General features: G+C 39.8%; 2 protein-coding genes across 7 annotated transcripts in view; both read right to left on the minus strand.

The window, feature by feature from the left end:
• The window catches only part of TTC39A (tetratricopeptide repeat domain 39A), a 52814-nt gene extending 50958 nt beyond the window's left edge, over positions 1–1856 (minus strand). Inside the window, exon 1 of one of the 4 annotated variants that reach the window (XM_035726972.1) lies at positions 1726–1856. In XM_035726972.1, the coding sequence (XP_035582865.1) occupies positions 1726–1778 (53 nt within the window). In that variant the 5' untranslated portion in view covers positions 1779–1856. Of the gene's footprint in view, positions 1–1405; positions 1487–1725 lie in introns of those variants that run through there. The other 3 variants (XM_035726981.1, XM_035726977.1, XM_035726971.1) reach the window with 3 other exon arrangements.
• A 3911-nt stretch (positions 1857–5767) lies between these two features.
• EPS15 (epidermal growth factor receptor pathway substrate 15) overlaps positions 5768–22926 on the minus strand; it is a 140409-nt gene continuing 123250 nt past the window's right edge. Inside the window, exons 22-26 of one of the 3 annotated variants that reach the window (XR_004820008.1) lie at positions 14833–14909; positions 12443–12605; positions 9177–9364; positions 7136–7346; positions 5768–7038 (exon numbers count right to left, since the gene is read on the minus strand). Coding sequence is in view for 2 of the 3 variants with exons in the window: in XM_035727006.1 (XP_035582899.1) it covers positions 7200–7346; positions 9177–9364; positions 12443–12605; positions 14833–14909 (575 nt within the window). In the remaining variant the exon portion in view is untranslated. Of the gene's footprint in view, positions 7347–9176; positions 9365–12442; positions 12606–14832; positions 14910–22926 lie in introns of all 3 variants that reach the window. The other 2 variants (XM_035727006.1, XM_035727007.1) reach the window with 2 other exon arrangements.

A 22926-nucleotide genomic window follows, 5' to 3' on the forward strand; every position in this document is an offset into this window, starting at 1 on the left:
CTCCTCACCCTTTGACATGTGCTACCCTCACTTCTGGGAATGCTCTGGGAATGGTCTATTTTTATTGTCTATTACATGGCCCTCTTTTAAGCTTCACACAGCATTGTTTGCCTATTTGTATAGTCTGTCTTTTCCACTCGAACATGGTCTCCTGGGAGCAGGGAGTTGTGTCTCTGAGGTAATGTGATATCCGCAGCACCTAGTACGGTGCCTGGAGCACGGTATGTGCTCAACAGTGTTTGTTAAAAGACTGAATGAGAACCACAAGAAGGAAGCAAAGATGCCGAAAGCCCCTGAGTCTGACTCAAGGGTGGGGTCAGAAAGGCTCTCGAAAAGAGGTCACCTGAAGTTGAGTCTTACCGATGTGAATGTCAGGAGTGGAGGACGGCATTCCAGGCAGAGGCAACCCTGAGCAGCCTGGCACAGTTGTGAGAGCACTATAAAGTGGTCGGTGTTGCTGGACCAGAGCGAGCACTGGGAAGCTATGGGAAATGGGCCTAGGCAGGTCACACCCTCTCTCAAGAACCTTGAACTTTAACCTCTAGGTGATAGAGAGCCGTGGAAGTTTTAAAACAGAAAACTGACATGGTCTGGTTGTGCTTTAGAAAAGATCAGTCTGAAGGATGAATGGAAAGAAGACTGGAGGAACGGGGAAAGTTAGGGGCTACTGCAATAGTCCAAAGGGGAATGAACAGCTTTGAGAGACACCAAAGAGAGAAAATCAGCAGGACTCGGAGACTGGGGTGGAGATAAGGGAGGGAGGCGAAAGGCATGACTCCCAGATTCTGGGCTTGAGCAACAGGGTAGATGACTATGCCATTCACTGAGATGGGAACACAGGGAGAGGAACAGGTTTAGGGGTGAAATGTGATTTGGGGTTTGCAGAGTTTGAGGTGCTCACAGGAAAGTCAGATGGAAGCGCTGGGAGGGCAGTTGGATTGCTCTTCTTCAGGGAGAATGGAGAGTGAACTTTAAGTATGTGAAGGAAAGGAACTGGGTATCTAAGCTCAGAAGAGAGGTCAGGACTGCTCCCTCTCTTCTTTCTCAAGGGAACACATCTGGAGACACCAACTCATCCAGGAGGTGGGGACAGCTGGGGAGGAGGAGGCAACACACAGGAGACAATGACATCCCTGATGGGTTGACCTTGGAGGAGCTGTGGTGCACATAATTCCTCCCTGGACCAGCACTGACACCCAAGATTTCCCCCCACAGTGCTGCCCCCAGATGTGGACAACCCAGGGTTGAGGTCGGATGGTGTGCCTGCTCTCACCTGTCCCAGCACAAAGAGTGCCCATGGCTCCGCTCATGCAGCGCTCTGGAGGACCAGGTACGTGACAAGCACCCCTGAGGGCTGACTCAGCTGCCCAAACCTGACTCCCAGCCCGCCCGAGGGCCAGCTCACCTGGGTACCCTCGCAGGTAGCGCGCAGATGACGGCACCGGAAGCGGGGTTCGGGGGCGACCGGGGAGCGGAGGTCCGCATCCCTCGTCCCCAGGCCCAGCCCCGCCGGGGGCCGCAACACGCGAGCAGCGGGCACGTGGGGGTGTGAGACGCACTGGGCTGCACACCCCGCCCCGGCCTTCCGGCCGTTAGCCCCCGGCCAGCAGCCCGCGCACTGCGGTCTCCAGCTGTACCCCCACAGCTGTCCCTCCCGTCGGCTGCCGGCAGCCGCCCCTCTCTCCCACGCGCGCCTCCCGCCGAGTCCCCGTCCCCGCCCCGTACCTGCTGTGGCTCTTCCCGGAGGCCGCCCCCTTCCTGGCGGTCAGAAACGCCATGGACGCGGGCCGGACTCGGACAGGGGCGCGGGCGGCCCCTCGTGGCGGCGTGGGCTGTAGCGGCGGCTTCAGCGGCGGCGCCTGGACCCGGCGGGCGGGGCGGACCCGGCGCGGCGGCTCCTCCCCGCCGCGGCCGGGCGCCTCCCTGCCTGCCAGGGACGTCGGTGTCCCCGGAGTGGACCTGGGGTCCCAGGGCAAGCCCATTCCCGTCCAGAGCCGTCGAGACCCATCACTAGTCACGAGGAGAAGCTGAGCCCCAGGACGCCCAGGGATTTGTCTCAAGACCACACGGAGGGCCAGTGGCAGCACCAAGACCTGCCCCGGGCCTCTCCAGTCCTGGTCTGGTCCAGTGAGCCGAGGGGCGATGGTGTCAGCAACGCCTTTCTCTTCTGCTTAAGTACATAACCCTGCCTTGCCAGGGCCGCAAATGGATGGAGTCTGGGGCTTGGACCTGCAGGAGCGGCTGGGGGGCAGGTAGGGGAGCAGCGAGGTAGGCAGGAGCTGTCTGGCCTGGGAGTAGAGGCTGCTGACAGGCAAGGCTCTGGGACAGGAGGCTTCCATAGGAGGCTCAACTAAGGACTAGGAGCAGGGAGCGCCTTGAGGAGGATCACTCCAGGTCCAGTGTGAAGGATGGATTTAGGGGTCCCTGGAGACTTTTCTCAGTGAAGGGATGGGGGTTGAAAATGGGGCCGGGGCAGGGTGACTAAGGGGACCATTTCTGTCTCCTTTTGGGCTGGATCTGTATTGTAGGCACTTGGGCAACACAAATCATGTGTCAACTAAATGGTGACTGATTCTGACAAGTCTGAGCCATACTCTAATGTGCCAAGCCCTAAGCCAGGTGTTTGAAGCAAATCCTCATTTAATTTCATCCTATTAAATATTTACTCCCATTTTACAGTTGATGAAACTGGGGCTGCAAGGGGAAAACTGACTTCTCTTGAGACTAAGCTGTGGAGCTAGGTCTTACACCCAGGTCTGTCTGCCCCATCTGACGCTTTCCCCTAATCCAGCCTGAGGTCTGCAGGTGGGCTGGGCATGGAGTGGGAGGCCTGGGCAAAGCAGGGGGCAGAAGCCTCAAGGATTACTGGGCAGTTTCTCTCAATTTTCCTTGGTAGGCAGCAGAGAAAATACGACCTTTCCCCTTCTCTGAGAACTCATGTCATGGTCTTGGCAGATCAACCAGGGCCCGAAAATGATGCCTATCTGACCACAATGCTAGAGTCTCCAGATCTGGAAATTCCAGTTACATGCACCTAGGGGCCCAAATCCCTCAGCCTGCAGAGCCTTACCCAGCTTGGCAGCATTGGCATTACAGATAGCCAACTTCCTCCTGGGCTCACAGGCATGAATATCACAGGGCCTCAGAAGCCTGGCCTCCTATAGGCCCAGAGCCCAGTCAAATCCCATTTGGAATTAAAGTCCCACCCAGCCTCTGAGCCCACAGCTAATACTTCCTCCAAGAAGCCCTCCTGGATCTCCCCAGTGGAGGAATCTCTCCTTTTTGGAGATTACATTTCTGTCTTCTTCACAGCGTTTAGCACTACATACTTTTTAATCCTTAGTTATCAATGACCAGTCTCATCTTCAGATTTCTATCTGAAAATACAGAGAATGTCTCACATCTGTGTCTTCCGTGGAGCCTGGCACCACTGCTACACTAGCAGGTGCCCAGAGCAGAGTACATGAAGGAGGAACTCATATTTTTAAAGTTTCCACTTCGCGGCAGGCACTTTACATACTTACCTTTACATACACTCTAACTGGAACAACAACTCTTGTGAGAATATTTGAGTCTGAAGTGAAGAAATGTTCCTAAGATAAAGTCAGGAGCTGGGATTCAATCCCAGGTTTCTTAAACTTCAAGGTTTGTTTCCTGTTCTTCCTGTTCACTTTTTCCTTCATCTTCATCCTCATCACCATCGTTTGTCTAGAGCTATGTTAGGCATTATTCTAAACTTTTCAGATAATACCAGCTCATTTCATCCTCAGAACAATCTTATTAGGTATTTCCTTTTATAATTCCAATTTTTATAGTTGAGAAAATGAGGCAGAGGATTAAGTAATTTACTCAAGCTCACAAAGGCCAATTAAGTGGCAGAGTGAAGACTTAACCCAAGCAGTCACCCTCGAGTCTGTATCTTAACCCCAGCCCCAGTCTGCCTGCCAGGCAAGCTCTTAGAATGCACACGGCATTTACGAATCATTTTCCCAAAGCTTATCTTATTTTGAATCTCATAACAACCCCAAGGTAGAGAGGGTTTTATTCTTTCCCTTGCTCTGAAGCCAGACTCCTGAGTTAGAATCTGGGCTTCACAACCTGATAGCTGTATGTGACTTCAGGCAAGTTACTTAACCTCTCTCTGCTTCAATGTTCTCATCTGAAACAGGAATTATGTAAAATGGGGAAAAGAAAAGCACCCACCACAAGAGTTGTTATGAGGGCTAGATGAGTGAATTCAAACAAAACACAATAGTGCTGAATATGTGTGTGTCATGTGCACCTCCTATGTGAGTTTTATTCAGAATCAGTGACGAATGAAGTGTTCTGTATCAAACTTTTTTTTTAGATAGTTTTTTTTTTTTTAAGATTTTATTTATTTGACACAGAGAGACATAGCGCGAGAGAGAACACAAGCAGGGAGAGCGGGAGAGGGAGAAGCAGGCTTCCCGAGGAGCAGGGAGCCTGACGTGGGGCTCGATCCCAGGATCCTGGGATTGTGACCTGAGCTGAAGGCAGACACTTAACGACTGAGCCACCCAGGCGCCCCATGTTCTGTATCAAACTTTTAAGGACTGACGTATGTATATTCTCTTTAACCATGGTTACACACTTTCCTAAAATGTAGTATTACCTTTTCTGTCTTCTCAAACACAGACATGACAGCCCTGACTTAGTGAGTATCTGCCATGTCACAGGAATGAAGACTTTATATCCATCATCTTTAATCCTCACAACAACCCTGTGAAGTAACTGTTATCTGAGCGGTTAAGAGCCGTACCCACAGTCACAGAGCAGATGGGAAGGCCAGAATTTAGATGCCTGTTCATAATACTCTGAGATCTGGGTTCTTTCTACAAGGCTAGGAACCTTCTCAGGAAGCTGAGATGAATCAGCATTTTCTTTGAGAACATCAGTTCTTGCTTAGAGCCCAGGTTTACTGTGTTTGATCTCTGTTGCCACTTAGGCCCAAAGGGCTGCCTTTAAGACCAGACATACAAGAGGCAGGCTGGTAGTGGAAGAGCAGGTCTCAGAGCTGAGGCACTTGGGCTGGAACCTGGCTTGGTCTCTACTAGGTGGGGGTCGAGTGGCGGGGGTGTCTTTGCTAAGTCATTTCCATCTCCAGTAAAATGGAATCACAAATGACGCTAAAACATTCATCCTCCACAAGTGAGCATGGAGAGAAAGAGCGATATATATATTTATATAATATATACATACTTTAATATTATATTGGTCCACTGAGTATACATATTTTAACAAAAGATAAGAATCTGTGTAATCCAGTTAAACATACATAAGATTAGGGTACACTTATTACATTGAAGGTTGGTGTTTATAAGTTACAGATATTTAATATTTTCCAGAGTGGTTTTTTAATTAAAAAAAAATATATTTTAAAAGCATTTCAAACATCTGTTCATTTTCCCAGTGCAAAAGAAGGTTATTCAAGTCAACTTACCTTTATCCTGAAGTATAAGGGGAAGGGGAAAAAAAACCCCGAAACGACTACCTATCACAGCTCCCAACACTACCTTCTCAATCAACTTTTTGCAGTATATCCACAGGCCACTGGATTAGTTTATCAAAATTAGAGCCTTATGATGATTCAGCCCTTGCTTCATATGTAGGACTTTTATGCTGAAATGTTTCAATTTATAAAAGTAGAAAAAAGTTAGCTGTGCAAGAATGTGGTGTAAGTTTGCTTTAAACTGCAGCAGTCCAATTGTGTGTGGAGAGAAAAAAAAAGCACCATTTCAAGATGAAATGAATTGGATATTTTGGAATTTATTCACAGACTAGGCAATAAGTTACTCTGATTAACACAGATCAATACCACCTTGACTTGGTGACCACAGAGACTTTTAATTATTTTGTAGGTGCATTTTTCTTTATCTTGGTATTTAATACATTACCTAAGTCAGTAACTGATGTTAAAAGAAAACTAAGGTTATTCCACAGTTTACAGCCTACATCACAGTCTATTTCAAATTCAGCTTGCCTGCTAGGTCAGTTTTACAGGAGATAGACTTTTAACACATGAAGAGCTTTGACAATTTGACAGGTCTCTTCTCTCTCAATTAAAAAAAAACAAGATTTTTTTTGCTAGCCTGCCAATTTTATAGGTAAAAACCAGGAAGAGAATAAACTATTTTAAAACACAAAGATGGACAAAAAGCAATAATATGATTTAATACACGTCACTTTTCCCATTTGTATTCGGTGAAAGTTTTTACATTTCAAGTAAGTGAGCCTTCATTAAAGAAAACAAAAAATATATGTACAAAAGTTTAAAGTACCTTCCAGTTCTCACATGCTAAAGTTTCTTCTGCAAAGTACAAAAATAAACCTACCATGGACTAAAGGGGACAGTGCCAGAGCAATGGCAGAACAACTGCTATGTTAGATTTTTGCTTACCTTACACTGATGGGTATAGTTAAGTGATACATTTTCTCCACTGTCTAGTACTTAAAATTATGGAGAGGTATCTGTTCATCTAAAATTCTTTAAATCCAGAGAAAATTTTTTAAAAATGTGTTTCACATATGAGGCTTTAACATTTTTATTTAGGAAAAGATTGAGTCTGAAGCTATAATGGTTCAACCTTAAAGCATCCCTTTTTCAATAGTGGAGTCAATTTATGCAAAGTATGTTTCTTATAAAAACAAATTGAACAGTATTTTAATTATAAGGAAATACAAACATATGCTTTAAACTAGCCAATTTGCACTATCATAAAAGAAATAGGATGTTCTTTCCCTTCCCCTCCCTCAACTATTCAAATCAAAGAATACTGCAAACTTTAAGAAACCCACTGGCTATCATCAGAGTAACTATAGAACAAAGGTAGCACAGGGATGAAACTATTTCTCTATATTCCAGAAGGCAGAAGCTTGGGTACTCTAGCTTTACAAGTAAAAGGAGCACAGGCAGGCAGAAGCTCACAGTAAATACACATCAGAACAGGAGCACAGGTGATGTTGTCTGACTGGGTTACTGCTTTGACGGGGGCGGGGGAGGGGGGCCGGAAGACAAATCTGAAATGGAGTAAGAAACAAAAACAAACTTTTGTCACATTTATAGGAATCTCAAACCTTTTGTATTCCCATGCTCATAGGTAGTTTTGATACACACTGTAAAGAGCTTCAGTATTCAGGAAGAAGAATATTGTATGGTTGACAAAGGACAGGAGAATTCTTCATGCTTCTGATATCTCAGATTTGCTGAGTGCAATAGCCAGTTCTAAGTCTTCCTGCTCTTGCTGATTTAGTCGGGCAAGCCTCTGCTCTTCCTCTCTCTCACTTTCCCTCTTGGCCCATTCAATCATATCTTCTTCAGAGGGATACTGTCATTTAAAAGATGGATGAACAAATACGTAAGTTAATGAGTAAAACAAAAAGAAAGGAAGGAAAATAATTGTTACAAAGAACATTCATTACTTGTTTCACCTACAGGACTCTGGGAATAGTATTATCCGTTACTTGTTAATTTTTTTTCCCTGAAAACACATTTAGTTTTACCAGTTATTAAATGTGGTTTAATTTTAAAAATTATTGTAGTCTACTGATAGAAAGTCTATAAAACTGGGGCGCCTGGGTGGCTCAGTCGGTTAAGCGTCTGCCTTTGGCTCAGGTCATGGTCCCAGGGTCCTGGGATTGAGCCCCACATCGGGCTCCCCGCTCTGCGGGAAGCCTGCTTCTCTTTCTCTCACTTCCCACTGCTTGTGTTCCCTCTCTCGCTGTGTCTCTCTCTATCAAGTAAATAAATAAAATCTTTAAAAAAAGAAAAAATAGTCTATAAAACTAAACATTAAATCACTTTTAGAAAGTAGAAATGCTTAAGGTGAATTAGGATATTTACCAACGGGAGGGTTAGCCTTTTAATCTAATGTAACATTTATTACTTCAACTTCAGGGAGCATCCTTACATGATCAATCACTTCAACTTAATCCCACTGGTGATTTCCTACCTTATCCTTGCTCTCGGGTACAGAAAAACTATGTAGCAAAGAATATGCTGATTTTGCTATACATGAAACAAGAAGTACTGGGTATAATAAACAAGATGTGGACCAAATTATTTTTTAATGCATTATAAAGATTTTTGCAGGCACTGAGAACTTTTTGACTTGATCTAAATAAAACCATATACTTAACATCAATAAAACCATAAACCTTAATGTTACATCAGGGAAATATTTTTGTCTAACTAAAACAGCAATGTTGAGAGACACTAAATAAAAAAATTTTACTTGGTTTGAAGTCCTGTCATATAGAGGAATACCACAACGGGATGAAATGAAAAAATTTATTTTAGTCAGCTCTGGGAGAATGCAGGGTAAATACGGAAGGTTAGTAAATTAGAACCGTCCAAATAATTAAAGACTGTTTAGCTCTTTTTAAAAAAAGTATTTTATTTATTTATTTGACAGAGAGAGACATAGCGAGAGCAGGAACACAAACAGGGGGAGTGGGAGAGGGAGAAGCAGGCTTCCCACCAAGCAGGGAGCCCGATGCAGGGCTCGATCCCAGGACCCTGGGATCATGACCTGAGCCAAAGGCAGACGCTTAACCGACTGAGCCACCCAGGTGCCCCAAGACTATTTAGCTCTTGCCAACTGTATTTACTTCATAAAATCGACATTTACATTTTAAAAACGCTACTATATAAAAACCAGAGTTTTGCTTTCTATTCAAAGATCCCTGGCTTTATCCCCTCATATAATAGTTACCGACAGGTCTCCAGAAATCATCAAAACTTTATACACAAACAAACATACACAATTACAAATACACAAGCTCATTATTGCCATTATTCATCCAGTGGGTAGACAAATGACTCTCTAATGGCCCATCATCCATAACAATTTGCAAAATAGTAACTGTCAAGATTTTATTCATATTGTTTACTAAGAATAAGAGAAGGGTTTGCAAAACAACTGGTATAGACATCACAAGGACTAAGACTACTAAAATCGTTTGTGCAATGGAACAATGTCAGAAGCATCAAAACAGAAACAAATTCTGGTTGGGGAGGAATCTAGATAATTTTTAGTAAGTTGGTAAATTTAGTTGAAAATGATGCAAATTTGGCAGACTCCAAAGTAATCACTGAAAACTCTTTAAACTGTAAATGGAAAGATTTTTCCCCCAAACAGCCCATTCACAGTACTTACAGCACTGAAGTTAGCAAAATTGCTTGGGTCAGCCTCTTTATTGGTAGTGGTAGTAGTAGTAGAAGTGAATGAATCGCAAAACATATCAGGATCTTTTTCTTTGGGGCTATCATTATCTGGGAAAGGCTGAAATGGATCATTCAGTTTAAAAGGATCAGAAGAATCCAATTTGTTGATGGGTCTTTTCCCTGGATCAAAATCATTACAATTAACCAGCAAATAGGGCAAACAAACGCACAAGAACATGAACACAGACAGCACTAAAGAACTGGGGTTGGGGGAATGGAGGTAAGTGCCTAAAATATACATTCTTAGTATGGTCTTAAATGACTACATCAACAGTCTGTCCTCAAAATTTTCACACACAATCTCTCAAATACATTCCAGCTCTATGTAGCTAAATGAAAAAATAGCAAAGGGGAAGGGAATGGGCCAGGAATCATATTTTTGCCCAGAGTGTAAACCTTGTCTTCCCCAAAGCAGTATGTTCCCAAAGAGAGGGAGAGGGTGAAACAGGATGAGGGTGACAAAAATAAAGACAGAAATGGCCTCTGCTGTTGTAACCTCAGCCTGACACAGCTGTCCACCAGTGGCACACTAAGGGCAAATGACCTTTAAAAAATGACCATATTCTTCTGATTTTTGTCTCTAGATCTATATATAACACCTGGGAACACGATTAAGAATTACCTTGAAAAACCTCACACACTTTTGCCATCTACAATATTTCTAATTGAAGAATAAAGAGAATGTTTTGAAGTCTGGGATATAAATCTTTGTGGTTGTGGATAAACTCATATTTGACCAAACAACAGTGTACCCTTGCTGAACTCATCACCATTCTCAAGTTCTCCAATTTTAAAGTCTTAACTTAGTACTTCTTGAAAGAAAATGATAAATATACGTGTTAAAATATTTTCAAATATGCACTTTTCCTAAATTGTGTTAAACTGGTAATAGCAATTATAACAGTCTTTCCATGAGCGTAGCAGCTTATAAAAGATGTTCATATCTCATTAGATCCTTCCAACATTCCTGGGAAGGTAGGCAAATTAGAGTTACTGCCACCATCTAACAGCTCAGACAGCTGAGGCCCAAACATATGAAATTACACACTCAAAATCAAAGAGCGAGTCTGAGGACATCCAGAATTAACACCCAGATCTTTAAGCTCCCAGTCCAGTACTCTCTCCAACAAACCATCCTTTTTTCCTTAACACTTCTATAGTGATATATACTCACTTTGCTGAAGACCCTTAGATTTACTTAACATACTAGTATATTATTTTACTTAGGATTTTAAAAATAACTTTGCTATTGGCATCATACACGTATAAAACTTAAAATTGACTCATTTTTTATTTAAAAAAAATTAATTCCAGTATAGTTAACATACAGTGTTATATTGGTTCCAGATATACAATACAGTGATTCAACAATTCTGTACATTACTCAGTGCTCATCATGGTAAGTGTACTCTTAATCCCCTTCACCTATTTCACCCACCCCCCCACTCACCACCCTTCTTCTAGCCACCAGTTTGTTTTCTATAGTTAAAAGTCTACTTTTTGGTTTGGTTTGTCTTTTTTTCTTTATCCATTTGTTTTGTTGCTTAAATCCCACATATGAGTGAAATCATACGGTATTCATCTTTCTTCGACTTATTTCACTTAGCATTATACTCTCTAGATCCATCCATGTTATTGTAAATGGCAAGATCTCACTCTTTTTATGGCTGAGTGATATTCCATTCCACACACACACACCATTCATCTATTGATGGACACTTACTTGGGATGCTTCCATAATTTGGCTACTGTAAATAATGCTGCTATAAACATCGGGTACATGTATCCCTTTGAATCAGTATTTTTGTATTCTTTGGGTAAATACCCAGTAGTGAGACTGCTAGATCCTAGGACAGTTCTATTTTTAACTTTCTGAGGAAACTCCATACTGTTTTCCAGACTGGCCACATTAGTATGAATTCCCACCACCAGAGTATGAAGGTTCCCATTTTCCTATAACCTCACCAACACTTGTTATTTCTTGTGTTTTTAATTTTAGCCATTCTGACAGTTGTGAGGTGATATCTCATTGTAGTTTTGATTTGCATTTCCCTGATGGTAAGTAATGTTGAGCATCTTTTCATGTGTCTGTTGGCCATTTGTATGCTTTTTTGGAGAAATGTCTGTTCATGTCTTTTTTTTGTGTGTGTGCTATGGTGAACACTGTGAATTGTGTAAAACTGATGAATCATAGATCTTCTGCCCATTTTTTAGTTAGATTGTTTGTTGGCTCATTTGTTTTTTAATATATTCTGACAACCTTAGCCTCTGGCAATATATGATATAGGCTACTTACCTTAAGAGACAGAAGTCACTTAATTTGTTTACCTTATTTTTCAACAGATAATTGAGTACACTTTAAGTCAAAAAAGAGAAAAATTATCTGCCCAAGAATTACCACAGGGAGGTGATTATGAAAGGCAAGCATAAAAATCTGTAACTACTGTGGCTAAAAATTTACCAAGGAATGATACATGACTATTAAAATAACCATGTATCAGACGTATCTTCTCACAGAACAGCCTAGCAGCACTACACCTACTCAGGGGATTGCCCTGTTAGCCACTTCTCGTGAACTTACTATCTTTGTTAAAAACAAAACACTAAAAAGCATTAAGAATGTGTTCCTGGACAAAAAAATTACTTTTATAAAATAAAGGAGTCTCTTATTAGGTAAATAAAATATTATTTTCCTTCAAGAAAAACAATACTTTCTTTTAAATTGCTATGTTGCTGAATTCTGGATACCAAAAAGGCCATATATTTTCACATTAAAAGATTTAAGGAAGACTTCACATTGGTCAGGAAAAGAACGGGACTTCAAATTAACCTTTTTTACAGAAATTAATTTAAAGCACCAAAATGAAGGAAACTGTTGTGCAAATGGTAATCAATGAGTTTCCAGAAAGCAAGCCATTTCACTGATACTGTTTTTTTATTTACTGCCCTCTCTAAAATGATTTAAAAAGAAATGAGCTCTCGCCAGAAAAGGGGTTCACGTTACACATGCTGGCCTTTTAGGCACATGTCTGTCATTCTGTACTGAGGTGAGAACAGATGACAGTAGCAGGCTTCTGCCATGGTTTTTGACTTGTTTTGTTGAAAGCCCTTTATTTAAGTCTATAAGGCTCACACCAGTATTTTTCAGAAAGAGAAAAAGCATCTCAGTTGATTTAGGAAAGATACCAACTCTCATACCAGGTGGTGGTGGGCAGGGTCTTGTTGGAGTTCCAATCTTTGGTGGCAGTGCTGGGGGTACATCTTCACTTTTGACCGATGTTTCCTCAAGCACATTTTTTTTAATGACCACATTGTTGACAGAGCTCGATGTGGCTGAACTAAAAGGATCTTCGTTGTTGACCTTTGTTTGAAAAGAAATGTGTATATATGGTTATATAAATTATACCAACCAAAATATATATATGGTCAATAATGATCTTCAGTATTATGCAGCTTTATTTATTTCAATTCTGAGAGCACTGACATGTTAACCTTTGCATTTGAAGCCAAAAGGGATAAGTATTTTAAAAAACTGTTCTATATGAGTAGTGATTATAACATCATTACTTACTAAAGCAACAGATCATACCAAAACAAGCCAACTCTGGATTAAAAGTTTTTCAAGCTTCAGGCAGTACAAAACCACCTGAGGTCCACTTTAAAGGGACTATATGTTTTTCCTCAAATGAGTATCTGATCCAAATGATAATCAAAGAAAAAAAGATACTGATTCCACACTTCCCAATGCACTTAAATATAGGAAAAATTTAATACTAATGACAAAGAAAATGGCATCTTGAAAAACATTAAAGACAAGGTGAAAGTCAGTTTTTAAAAGCAAAATAATCCCATGGAATAAGTCTTTTTTAAAAATTTTATTTATTTTTTTAAAGATTTTATTTATCTGACAGAGAGATAGAGAGAGAGGACACAAGCAGGGAGAACAGCAGACAGAGGGAGAGAGAGAAGCAGGCTCCCCACTGAGCAGGGAGCCTAACACGGGACTCAGTAACAAGACCCTGGGATCATGACCCCAGCCGAAGGCAGACGCCTAACCAACTGAGCCACCCAGGCGCCCCTAGAATAACAAGTCTTAATGTGGGTCTGAAGACTCTGCCTTTCTAATAATGAAAAATTCACTTTTCTATAATGAATCAGACATTGTGATTTTATTTATTTATTTTTAAAGATTTTATTTATTTTTTAAGATTTTATTTATTTGACAGAGAGACAGAGAAAGAGCACAAGTAGGCAGAGTGGCAGGCAGAGGGAGAGGGAGAAGCAGGCTCTCTGCTGAGCAGGAAGCCGGACATGGGGCTTGATCCCAGGACGCCAGGATCATAACCTGAGCTGAAGGCAGCTGCTTAACCTACTGAGCCATCCAGGCGCCCCAGACATTGTGACTTTAGATCTCTTTCGGCCAGTGTTTCTCTACAGTACTACTTACATTATGGGCTGGATGTAATCCTGTGTTGTGGGGAGCTGGATACTGTGTTGTAGGATGTTTAATAGCACCCCTGGTTTCTATATACTAGATATGAATAGTCCCCCTTCCCAGTTGTGACAACCAAAAGTCTTTATTTATTTATTTATTTATTTATTTAAAGATTTTATTTATTGATTCATGAGAGACAGAGAGAGAGAGAGAGAGAGAGAGAGAGAGAGAAGCAGAGGGAGGAGCAGGCTCCCAAGGAGCAGGGAGCCCAATGCGGAACTCGATCTCAGGACCCTGGGATCATGACCCGAGCCGAAGGCAGACGCTTAAACATCTGAGCCACCCAGGCGCCCCAAAAATGTCTTTAGACAATGCCAAATAATTGAGGGTGAGGGTGGAGGGAAAATAACATCCAGCTGAGAACCGATGATATAGACAATTTCACATATACTCTAATTTTACTCTTTTGGCCTGAATCAATCCTACAGCTACACTGGAAAATAGATAGTGGACATATAGTGGAATACACATATGACTATGTGTATTCATTATCTTAATACTAACCCTAACTGCGGCACCTGGGTGGCTCAGTGGGTTAAGCATCTGCCTTCGGCTCAGGTCATGATCCTGGAGTCCTGGGATCGAGCCCTGCATCGGGCTCCCTGCTCTGCGGAAAGCCTGCTTCTCCCTCTCCCACTCCCCCTGCTTGTGTTCCCTCTCTCTCTGTGTCTCTGTCAAATAAATAAATAAAATCTTAAAAAAAAATACTAACCCTAAGAGCCTCAGAACATAAAATGAAGTAATCAATGCAGAGAAGATGGCATGAATGCCCAAATTTTACATCTATTGACCCAAACAGTCAACAGGGGATAAATTAGTTCAACTGGAAGAAATATATTTAAAGAGGCAGAAGACTCTTAACATGAAGTTGTTGAGCTAACCTGTCAGTAGAAAATTATAATTACCTGTACCATCACCATAGTCCTTATGTATAGAAATATGTCTACTTGAATTACATCTATCATTTCTATCTGAAATCAACATTGAAATCAAGTTGAGATGTCTGTGACAGGGTTACATAATTGGAAGGAAGGATTGCTCCATTGGTGGAAACACAGTATATTTCACCTTCCCACTAATCACTGCAGATTACCTTTGACAATGTGCTGAAGTCAGCAAATCCATCTTCAAATGATTCACTTCCAAAAACAGAAGCAAAGGGATCTGTGGCTAAAATTAATAAAGAAAATCAATCCAATAGGCATCAAAATTTCATGTCCTTTTTTGGTTGGTAACATTTAGACAGATGAAAAAGATCTAATCCTAAATATCAGTTCCTGAATTTATGACTTAAATCCAGTGAACAAATTGATACCTACCCACCCCCCCGACATACACACAATACACTCTTTTGTATAAATCAACTGATGAATTATTTCAGATGAAAAACAAGAAAACTAACTCTAGGTTTAAGGCTTTGGAATACATGTCAAATAATATAGTTCCCATGCACTGAAACTATTTTTAATAAAGCTATCAGGAAGTAAGAGAAGGTAGATTCCATTAATTCCACATTTCACACTTATCCTTCAGGGTGCGTTTTAAATGTCACCTCATCCACTAAGCCTGGGAAAACCTCTAATTCCCACAGCAGGCAGTGATTTCTTTCTTCTTTGTGGCACTGACTGCATTCTAGTTTGTACTATGGTTATCTGTGATTGATATGTCACCATTATTAGATTGAAAAGTCCTTAAAAACAGTGAATAAGGCTTATCCAAGAAGAACGGTCAAAAACATTTCTTGAATATCAGATCTAAGAAAGTAAGAAAATACAGTTCCTACCCCCCAAATCTCACAGTCTAATGAGATACATGTAAAAAACAATAATAAAACAATCTTAAATGAGCTATTAGAGAGGTATGAAAATGCCATAGTAGGAGTCATTAACTGGGAGGATCAGAAAAAGTATCAAAGAAACTATTACATTTGAGCTAGGTGTTTTACATAAGGAATAGATCGAGGTGGGAAAGATAAAGACATTCCAGGCAGAGGGAACAGTATCTGCAAAAGTAATTATTTAACCTGCTCCCAGGCATGAGAAGTATCTGTTCCATCACACTGTACTTACCAAATGGATTAACATTTTTGGCTGGAATGAACGGATCTACTTTGAGATAGGTTTCACCTATTCAGGCATAAAGGCTACCAATAAAGCCAAAGAATGTTTATAGGAATTGTTACTTGATATAGGAAAATAGAAAGAAACAAAGGAAGGAAGGGAAAGAGAATTGCAAGAGACAGGTTAAGAAAGAGCAAAGAGGCACTGAAAATTTTTCCTTGTTCTCCCTCAAATCGTCATCTTTACATCAAATCAGTCTTAAAACAAAAGTGTGCCCACATACCCATTTAAATGTGTAAATTGTGCCTTCACCTCTAAAAATCAGTACACCATGGACATAAACTGAAGAGGAGCAAGAAGGTATATGTTACTTTTGCTTGCTTTGTCATCAAGACAGTCATGAGGCAGAGGAAGCAGGTAAAGAGAGTGGGAAGAAGCATAAAGAAAATTAGCCCTTTAGAAATAGACCAACAACTCTGAGCCTGAAGAGGATGTTGAAAGTCCAGAGTTACAAGAAATTCTACAGCGTTAGCCATAGAAGATGCTTTTTTATAACTACATATCTAAGTCCCACAGCCTGGGCCCAGCCTGGTCATGGGTGTTGTTTTAGGCTTTCCTTTCTTTCTCCTTCCTCTGTGCCTTGTGATTCCTGATGCCACAAGCAGCTGAGGCACAACCAGGGTGCAGATGCCCTCCTGACTGGTAGAAAGGTGATGAGGGAAAAGAAGTTGCCTCCTTTCACTGGAGGGAAATAAAAGATCTGCTTCATGCTTTTTCTCTGCCACAGCCTTTACAAGAAGTTATAACGCTCATGGCAACGGTGTTGAGTTAGGTCAAGTTTGACTGAAATGTTGTTAAGTATACACTGTGAAAGACATTAATAAAATACATGACATTTGTATATAAAGATATGCTACTTATAGTTTTACTACAGTTTTTCTACACTTTCTTCATCAGAAAAAAACGACCTATTCGGCATTGGTCCAAACACTGGGGAATGTGTCCTGGAAGAATGACAAAGGACTTTTGCCTAAATTGGGGAATTAAGACTTTGGCAACCACCTCCTCAGATATTGATCATGACTGATATGAAGTAGAGGCCTGTCCAGAGACTGGAAGGACTCACTGGGTATGAACTTTTCCAGACCATGTGCTGAGGATTCCCAGAAATATTCGGAGACGAATCAGTAGGTGGCTTTCTTCCTCTTGATCACACAGGAGCTATAGACCATCAGAATGAGGCTTTAAATGCAAATGTGATCTCACTGGCACCCTCTCCTCCCCAAGAATAAAGGCGATGAACACTTCGGAAAATTACATAAAAGCGTAATTTAAAAAATCATCTATAATTTCATTATCAGAAATAACTCATCAATTATTTTAGCATGCTTCTAACAGCTTTTTTTCCTGGTATTTTTTTCCTTTAAAGCTACATTTTAGGTGTATCATTTTTAATCCCCTTATCCCAATTTAATTCATAGCATTCATCAGTACTTGACATATTACATATTTGTTTATTGCCTATCTTTCCCATATAAACCCTATGAAGACGAGAACTTCGCTTTGTTCACTACTGTATCTTCAAGGCCTAGAAAAAGGTCTGATAAATAGAAGATGCTCATATTCACTGAAAATACTGAGAGAAAAGGGGGACAGAAACTGTCTACTTATTAAGGATCTTCCAAACAGATACCATAATACTTCTTAGCATAACCAGCTGACCAACAAGGAATAAGGGAAACCAGTTTTAAGGCTCACAGATAATAACCAAGAACAGGTATCTAACCAGAGAATCCTGGGAAAAGGAAGAAATTTTTTTTTCCATGACCCATGCACAAGTCATCAGATAATCAAGTTCAAACTCAGAAAACCTTTAAGAGATACTCATGAATAATCTGCGGTGTTGGTCATTAATACAGAATCCATTTTCTCAAGCTGGTCTCCAAATCATTCACTCACTCACTCACTGACCCACTCATCCACTCACATTTACTAAGCATCAAGGCTAGGTACTAGGGATTTAGAGGAGAATAAGACACAACACCCACCTTCAAGGAACTCATGGTTTGAGTGATACATATGTATACAACTGCTACACAGTAAGTATTAAAGTTCAAAGAGAGTAAAGGAAAAGCAACAGCTAGATTTATGTGAAAGAGGACAAGAAGACTTTCCAAAAAGGGTTTTACTTTCTTGTGGACAGAAAAGGGGTGGGAGAAGAGAGAAACATATACACACTATACACAAATACACACTGCTCATGCACACACATTTTTCCAGGCAAAAAAGAAGTGGCCTTGAAGAGACAGTCATGGCCTGTATTTGTGGAAATAGAGAAAATTAGAGAAGAAACATGAAAGAAGGCAGAGGCTAAGAATAATAAAACATATGAACATCTGTATGCTTAGCCTGAGTCATCGCCTGTAAAAATAAAGACCTACGTGGCATTTTACTACCTCTAGAGTCAAAGATGCTCTGGGGAGACCACAAGTTCCCCTCTAAATCCTCAGGATGTTATAAAGCTTTAATTAAGAGTTGGAAAGACTTTGCATTTCCTCAGTTAGGAGTTAATAAAATATTCCATGCAAAAAATCTTCTGGCACCAGAACTAATCCCATCTATAATGAAGTGGAAAAAGAACTTTTACAAAACAAAATAAAGTATATGTAGAAACTGAGTAACCTGCATTTGCTTTCTTTAGTATTCTTTTAGTCTGCAACATGTCTACTCACAAGGAGTAAATGCTAAAAAGACCCCACTGTGAGTCAAAATATTAAAAATACCTGATGTCCTTCTATCTTTATCATAATCACTAAATTCTAGAAGTAGGGGTGATTTATCATTTAATTTTTAAGAACAAAAATTTACCCTTAGGTTTTTAGTTTATTTTGAAAGCTTCTATTTTTCCTGTTCTGTGGGATTAATCTTTTTTTCTGGCTAAACACTTTATTTGTTGGTGAAAAAGAAGAGGGATATAGGAGTGTAAGTAAAGAGGACAAAAGTTCTGTTTGTGACCTTAGGTGTGTAATGCCACCTCTCTGAGTCTCACTGGTTTCCAGATGTTGGGATTTTATTTTTTTTTTTTTGAAGATTTTATTTATTTATTTGAGAGAGAGCACGAGAGGGAAGAGGGTCAGAGGGAGAAGCAGGCTTCCCACTGAGCAGGGAGCCCGATGTGGGACTCGATCCCGGGACTCCGAGATCACGACCTGAGCTGAAGGCAGCCGCCCAACCAACTGAGCCACCCAGGCGCCCAGGATTTTATTTTTAGTAAACTAAATAAATATATTAAAACCAACACACATAGAGAAAACAACAACATAAAGAGATTTGCTTAACTTAAAAAAAAAAGTCCATCTTTCATTTCACAAACAAAAGGATTTAAAAACTAAAAAGAAGAGAAAACAATCTTAGACTGGAAAGAATCCTTTCCAGGAAAAGAGAGTTGGCAACAATTCTCATTCTCATTTTCTCTCTCTCATCCCTATTTGACTTGGAACTATCAAAGAGTATATTCCAAGTAACATTAGTCAGGATTTAGAAACCATTAAACTAAAAAATAGTAGTAATAATAGTAATAGCAGCTACCATTTACTGTGATAGGTACCACAATAAATACTTATCATTACTTATAATGATCATTGTAAGATTGTGTATCATTATTTATACACAATAAATACTTATCATTACTTATACAATACTTATACATTATCTCATTTAATCTACCAAACAAACCCATGAAGTATAATTATTAACTTCATTTTATCGTTTAGGAAATGGAGACTAAGAAAACCTAAGGAATTAGCATTTTATCTAATAAAATGCTAATGAGTAACTTCAGGCTGTTGGCTTCAAACATCCATGTCCTAATGATGGCAACCCCCCCTTTAGACTGTTTATGCTTCCATTCAATTCAAAATCTTACGATAATGTAGTAGATTTGAGACAAATCATTTATTCATTTCTTCAGCATTCAACTGATGGACTCTGCTATGTCCCAGAAGCTCTGGGGTGGGAAAGTAGGGATACAATTTAGGATGACTCTCAAATCTCTGCTTGGGCAACTGAGTAGATGGTAATACTATTAACAGGGATGGAATGTCAAGAAGATGTTTAGTAATGTTTTTTATTTCATCAGGTGGACAACTTTACTTTCAGACATATACCTGTGACACATTAAAAGACCATTAAATATATATACATATAATACAAATATAATATAGATATATATTAAACATTATATTAATATAAATAATATATAACTAAAAAATTATATACACACATATGTGTGGAACACAGGGCTAGCGACTTAGATTTGTGGTTAGTAACATGATCAAATGTTAAGAAAGACAATTCTGGCAGCCATGTAGATGACAGATTGGCAGGTAAAGAGAATGTAGGCAATTTAATATTACAGTCCAGATAAAACAAAATGAGAGTCCAAACAAACTGAGTATAAAAAGGAACAATCAGGGTCTATTTGGGGGTAAAACAACAGAACTTGGCAATTTATTGGAGGTGAGGTATGGCAGAAAAGTCTCAGATGATTGGCTAATAGTATCATTAATACAGAAAGTAGAAATACTAATACTTTAAAGGAGAGACTAACTGCAAAAGATGATTATCTCAATTTTAAGCACCGTTGAGCTTGGGACCTAAGGGGAAATATCCAGCAGATAACCTGAAGGTACTGAAGGTTCAGGAGAGAGTTCAACACTGGAAAACTAAATCAAGAAGTCATTAGGAAACAGGTTGTAGTTGAAGGCACAGAACTGGACATCACCACCATAAAAAGTGTGTACTGTGAGAAGAGCAGAAGCACTAGGCTAATACATAACTAAAAAGATAGCCTCCACTCTTCAGTTTTTTTCTCCAGGACACTGAGGTTATTCTCTTGATCCTGTTTTGTTTGAATAAAAGGAGATCTCTGTCCCAGATACCTTCTGCGAGCAAGCTGTCCTGAGGGAACAGAGACCAGGGCAACAGGAAAAATCTTTTAGTTCATATTAGATCAGAAGTTCTCAAGGTGTGGTCCATGGACCCTGGAGGTCCCCCACACCTCTTTACGGAGATCTGTAAGATCAAAACTATTTTGAATATTAAGATGTTATTTATATTTCTTAATGTGTTAATATTGCAACAATGTAGATAAAACTGCTAGTGTCTTACAGCAAATCAAGGCAGTAGCACCATCACAAACTTGGCAGGGGGGAAAAAAAAGCCAGTTGTGTTTAAAAATGTCTGTCCTTGGGGAGCCTGGGTGGCTCAGTCATTAAGCGTCTGCCTTCGGCTCAGGTCATGATCCCAGAGTCCTGGGACTGAGCCCCACATCGGGCTCCCTGCTCAGTGGGAAGCCTGCTTCTCCCTCTCCCACTCTGCCTGCTTGTGTTCCCTTTCTCACGGTCTCTCTCTGTCAAATAAATAAATAAAATCTTAAAAAAAAGTCTGTTCTTGATGAACTGATAAAAATTATTAGTTTTAATAAATCATGATCCTTAGGTACAAATCTTTTTTTCTTTAAGATTTATTTATTTTAGAGAGAAAGAGGACACAAATGGGAGGAGCAGAAAGAGAGGAAGAGAGAATCGCAAGCAGATTGCGCTGAGCACAGAGCCCAGTTTGGGGCTTGATTTCATGACCCTAAGGATCACAATCTGAGCCGAAACCAACAGTTGGATGCTTAACCTACTGAGCCACCCAGGTGCCTGTAGGTACACATCTTTTTAAAATTCTGAGTAACAAAATGGGAAATACACACAAAGCACTTCTGCTGAGTAGGAAAGTATGATAGTTATCTGGAAGAAAAGCACTTGCATGATGGTGTGCGAAACAAGTTGAACTAGCTGCTTTTTTCACGGAATGCCCTTTTTACTTGAAAGGAGTAACAGATAAACAATGGTTATTCAGATTTGGGTATCTGGCAACATTTCCTCCAAAACAAACAGTGAGGCTGTCACTTTAAAGAAAACAACTGATAGTTTTGTTGCTGGTGATAAAAATTCAAGCTTTCAAGTAAAAATCAGAATCTTGGAAAGCTGTACCTGTCCCATAATCTTAACATCATACCAATATTTAAAGACTCTGATAAGATGGAAGGTGATATTAATAAATATAATTTAAAAAATATTTATAATGAAATGTGTCAGCAGTGAACCAATTATTTCCAAAAGGATCAGTGCAAATTACAAAATCATATATAGGTAAAAAATTCATTCAAAGTGCAAGAAAAACCAATGGATTTTAATGTAAGAGAGCATGAAAAGGTCACTGATATGGTTTCACGTACCACATGGCAACTAACTTTAAAGAAACTAAAATATGTTGAAATTTGATATAGTATCAAAGAAGAATATCCACAATTACCTAAAAAGGTTACTGAAATACCCCTTTACTACGTACCTGTGTGAGAGCAGATCTTTTTCATTTCCCATACTTCAAGCAAAACAATACAGTGCAGGAGATTGAATGCAGAAGTAGATATGAGAATCCAGCTATCTTCTTTTTTATAAGGCGCACATTTAAAGAGCTTTGCAAAAATGTATGAATAATGCTACTCTTGGTCACAATTTTTTTTTTGGTTTGGAGTTATTTTTCTTAAAGAAATGTTATTTATGTTTATATGTAATGGGTTTATTATCATTGCCTTTAATTGAATTAAAAAATTTTTAGTTTCTCAGTTTCAATTTCTAATATGGTAAATACTGATAGATAACCCATATAAACAAAAGCTCTTTGAGGATCTTCATTAATTTTTAAAAGTGTAAAGGGGTCCTCAGACCAAAAAGCTACTATACTTGATGATTTCCATAGTTACTGCTTGTGATTGTTTCAAATTACCCACTCCTAATTATTTTTGTTGTTGTTGAAATAAGAGCATAGTAAGGTTGAATTATCTCCGCCAATCCCCAAGAGCCTTTCATGAATCTTCTACAAGTTTCTTACTAAAATGCTTTAATTTTTTAACATTTTTCATTTGATTATATTCCCTATACTCCCAGTACCCTTTATGAAATTTTGGGTTCCCAAGGATTTCTTTTTTTTTCTTTTTTCTCACTTACATAGTAGATAAGTAAAGAGGCAGGATAACACAGAGGAAAATCAATGGGCATGGATTGAGAAGCAAACTG

Source organism: Zalophus californianus, chromosome 4, assembly GCF_009762305.2.
Source record: "Zalophus californianus isolate mZalCal1 chromosome 4, mZalCal1.pri.v2, whole genome shotgun sequence".
Taxonomy (NCBI): domain Eukaryota; kingdom Metazoa; phylum Chordata; class Mammalia; order Carnivora; family Otariidae; genus Zalophus; species Zalophus californianus.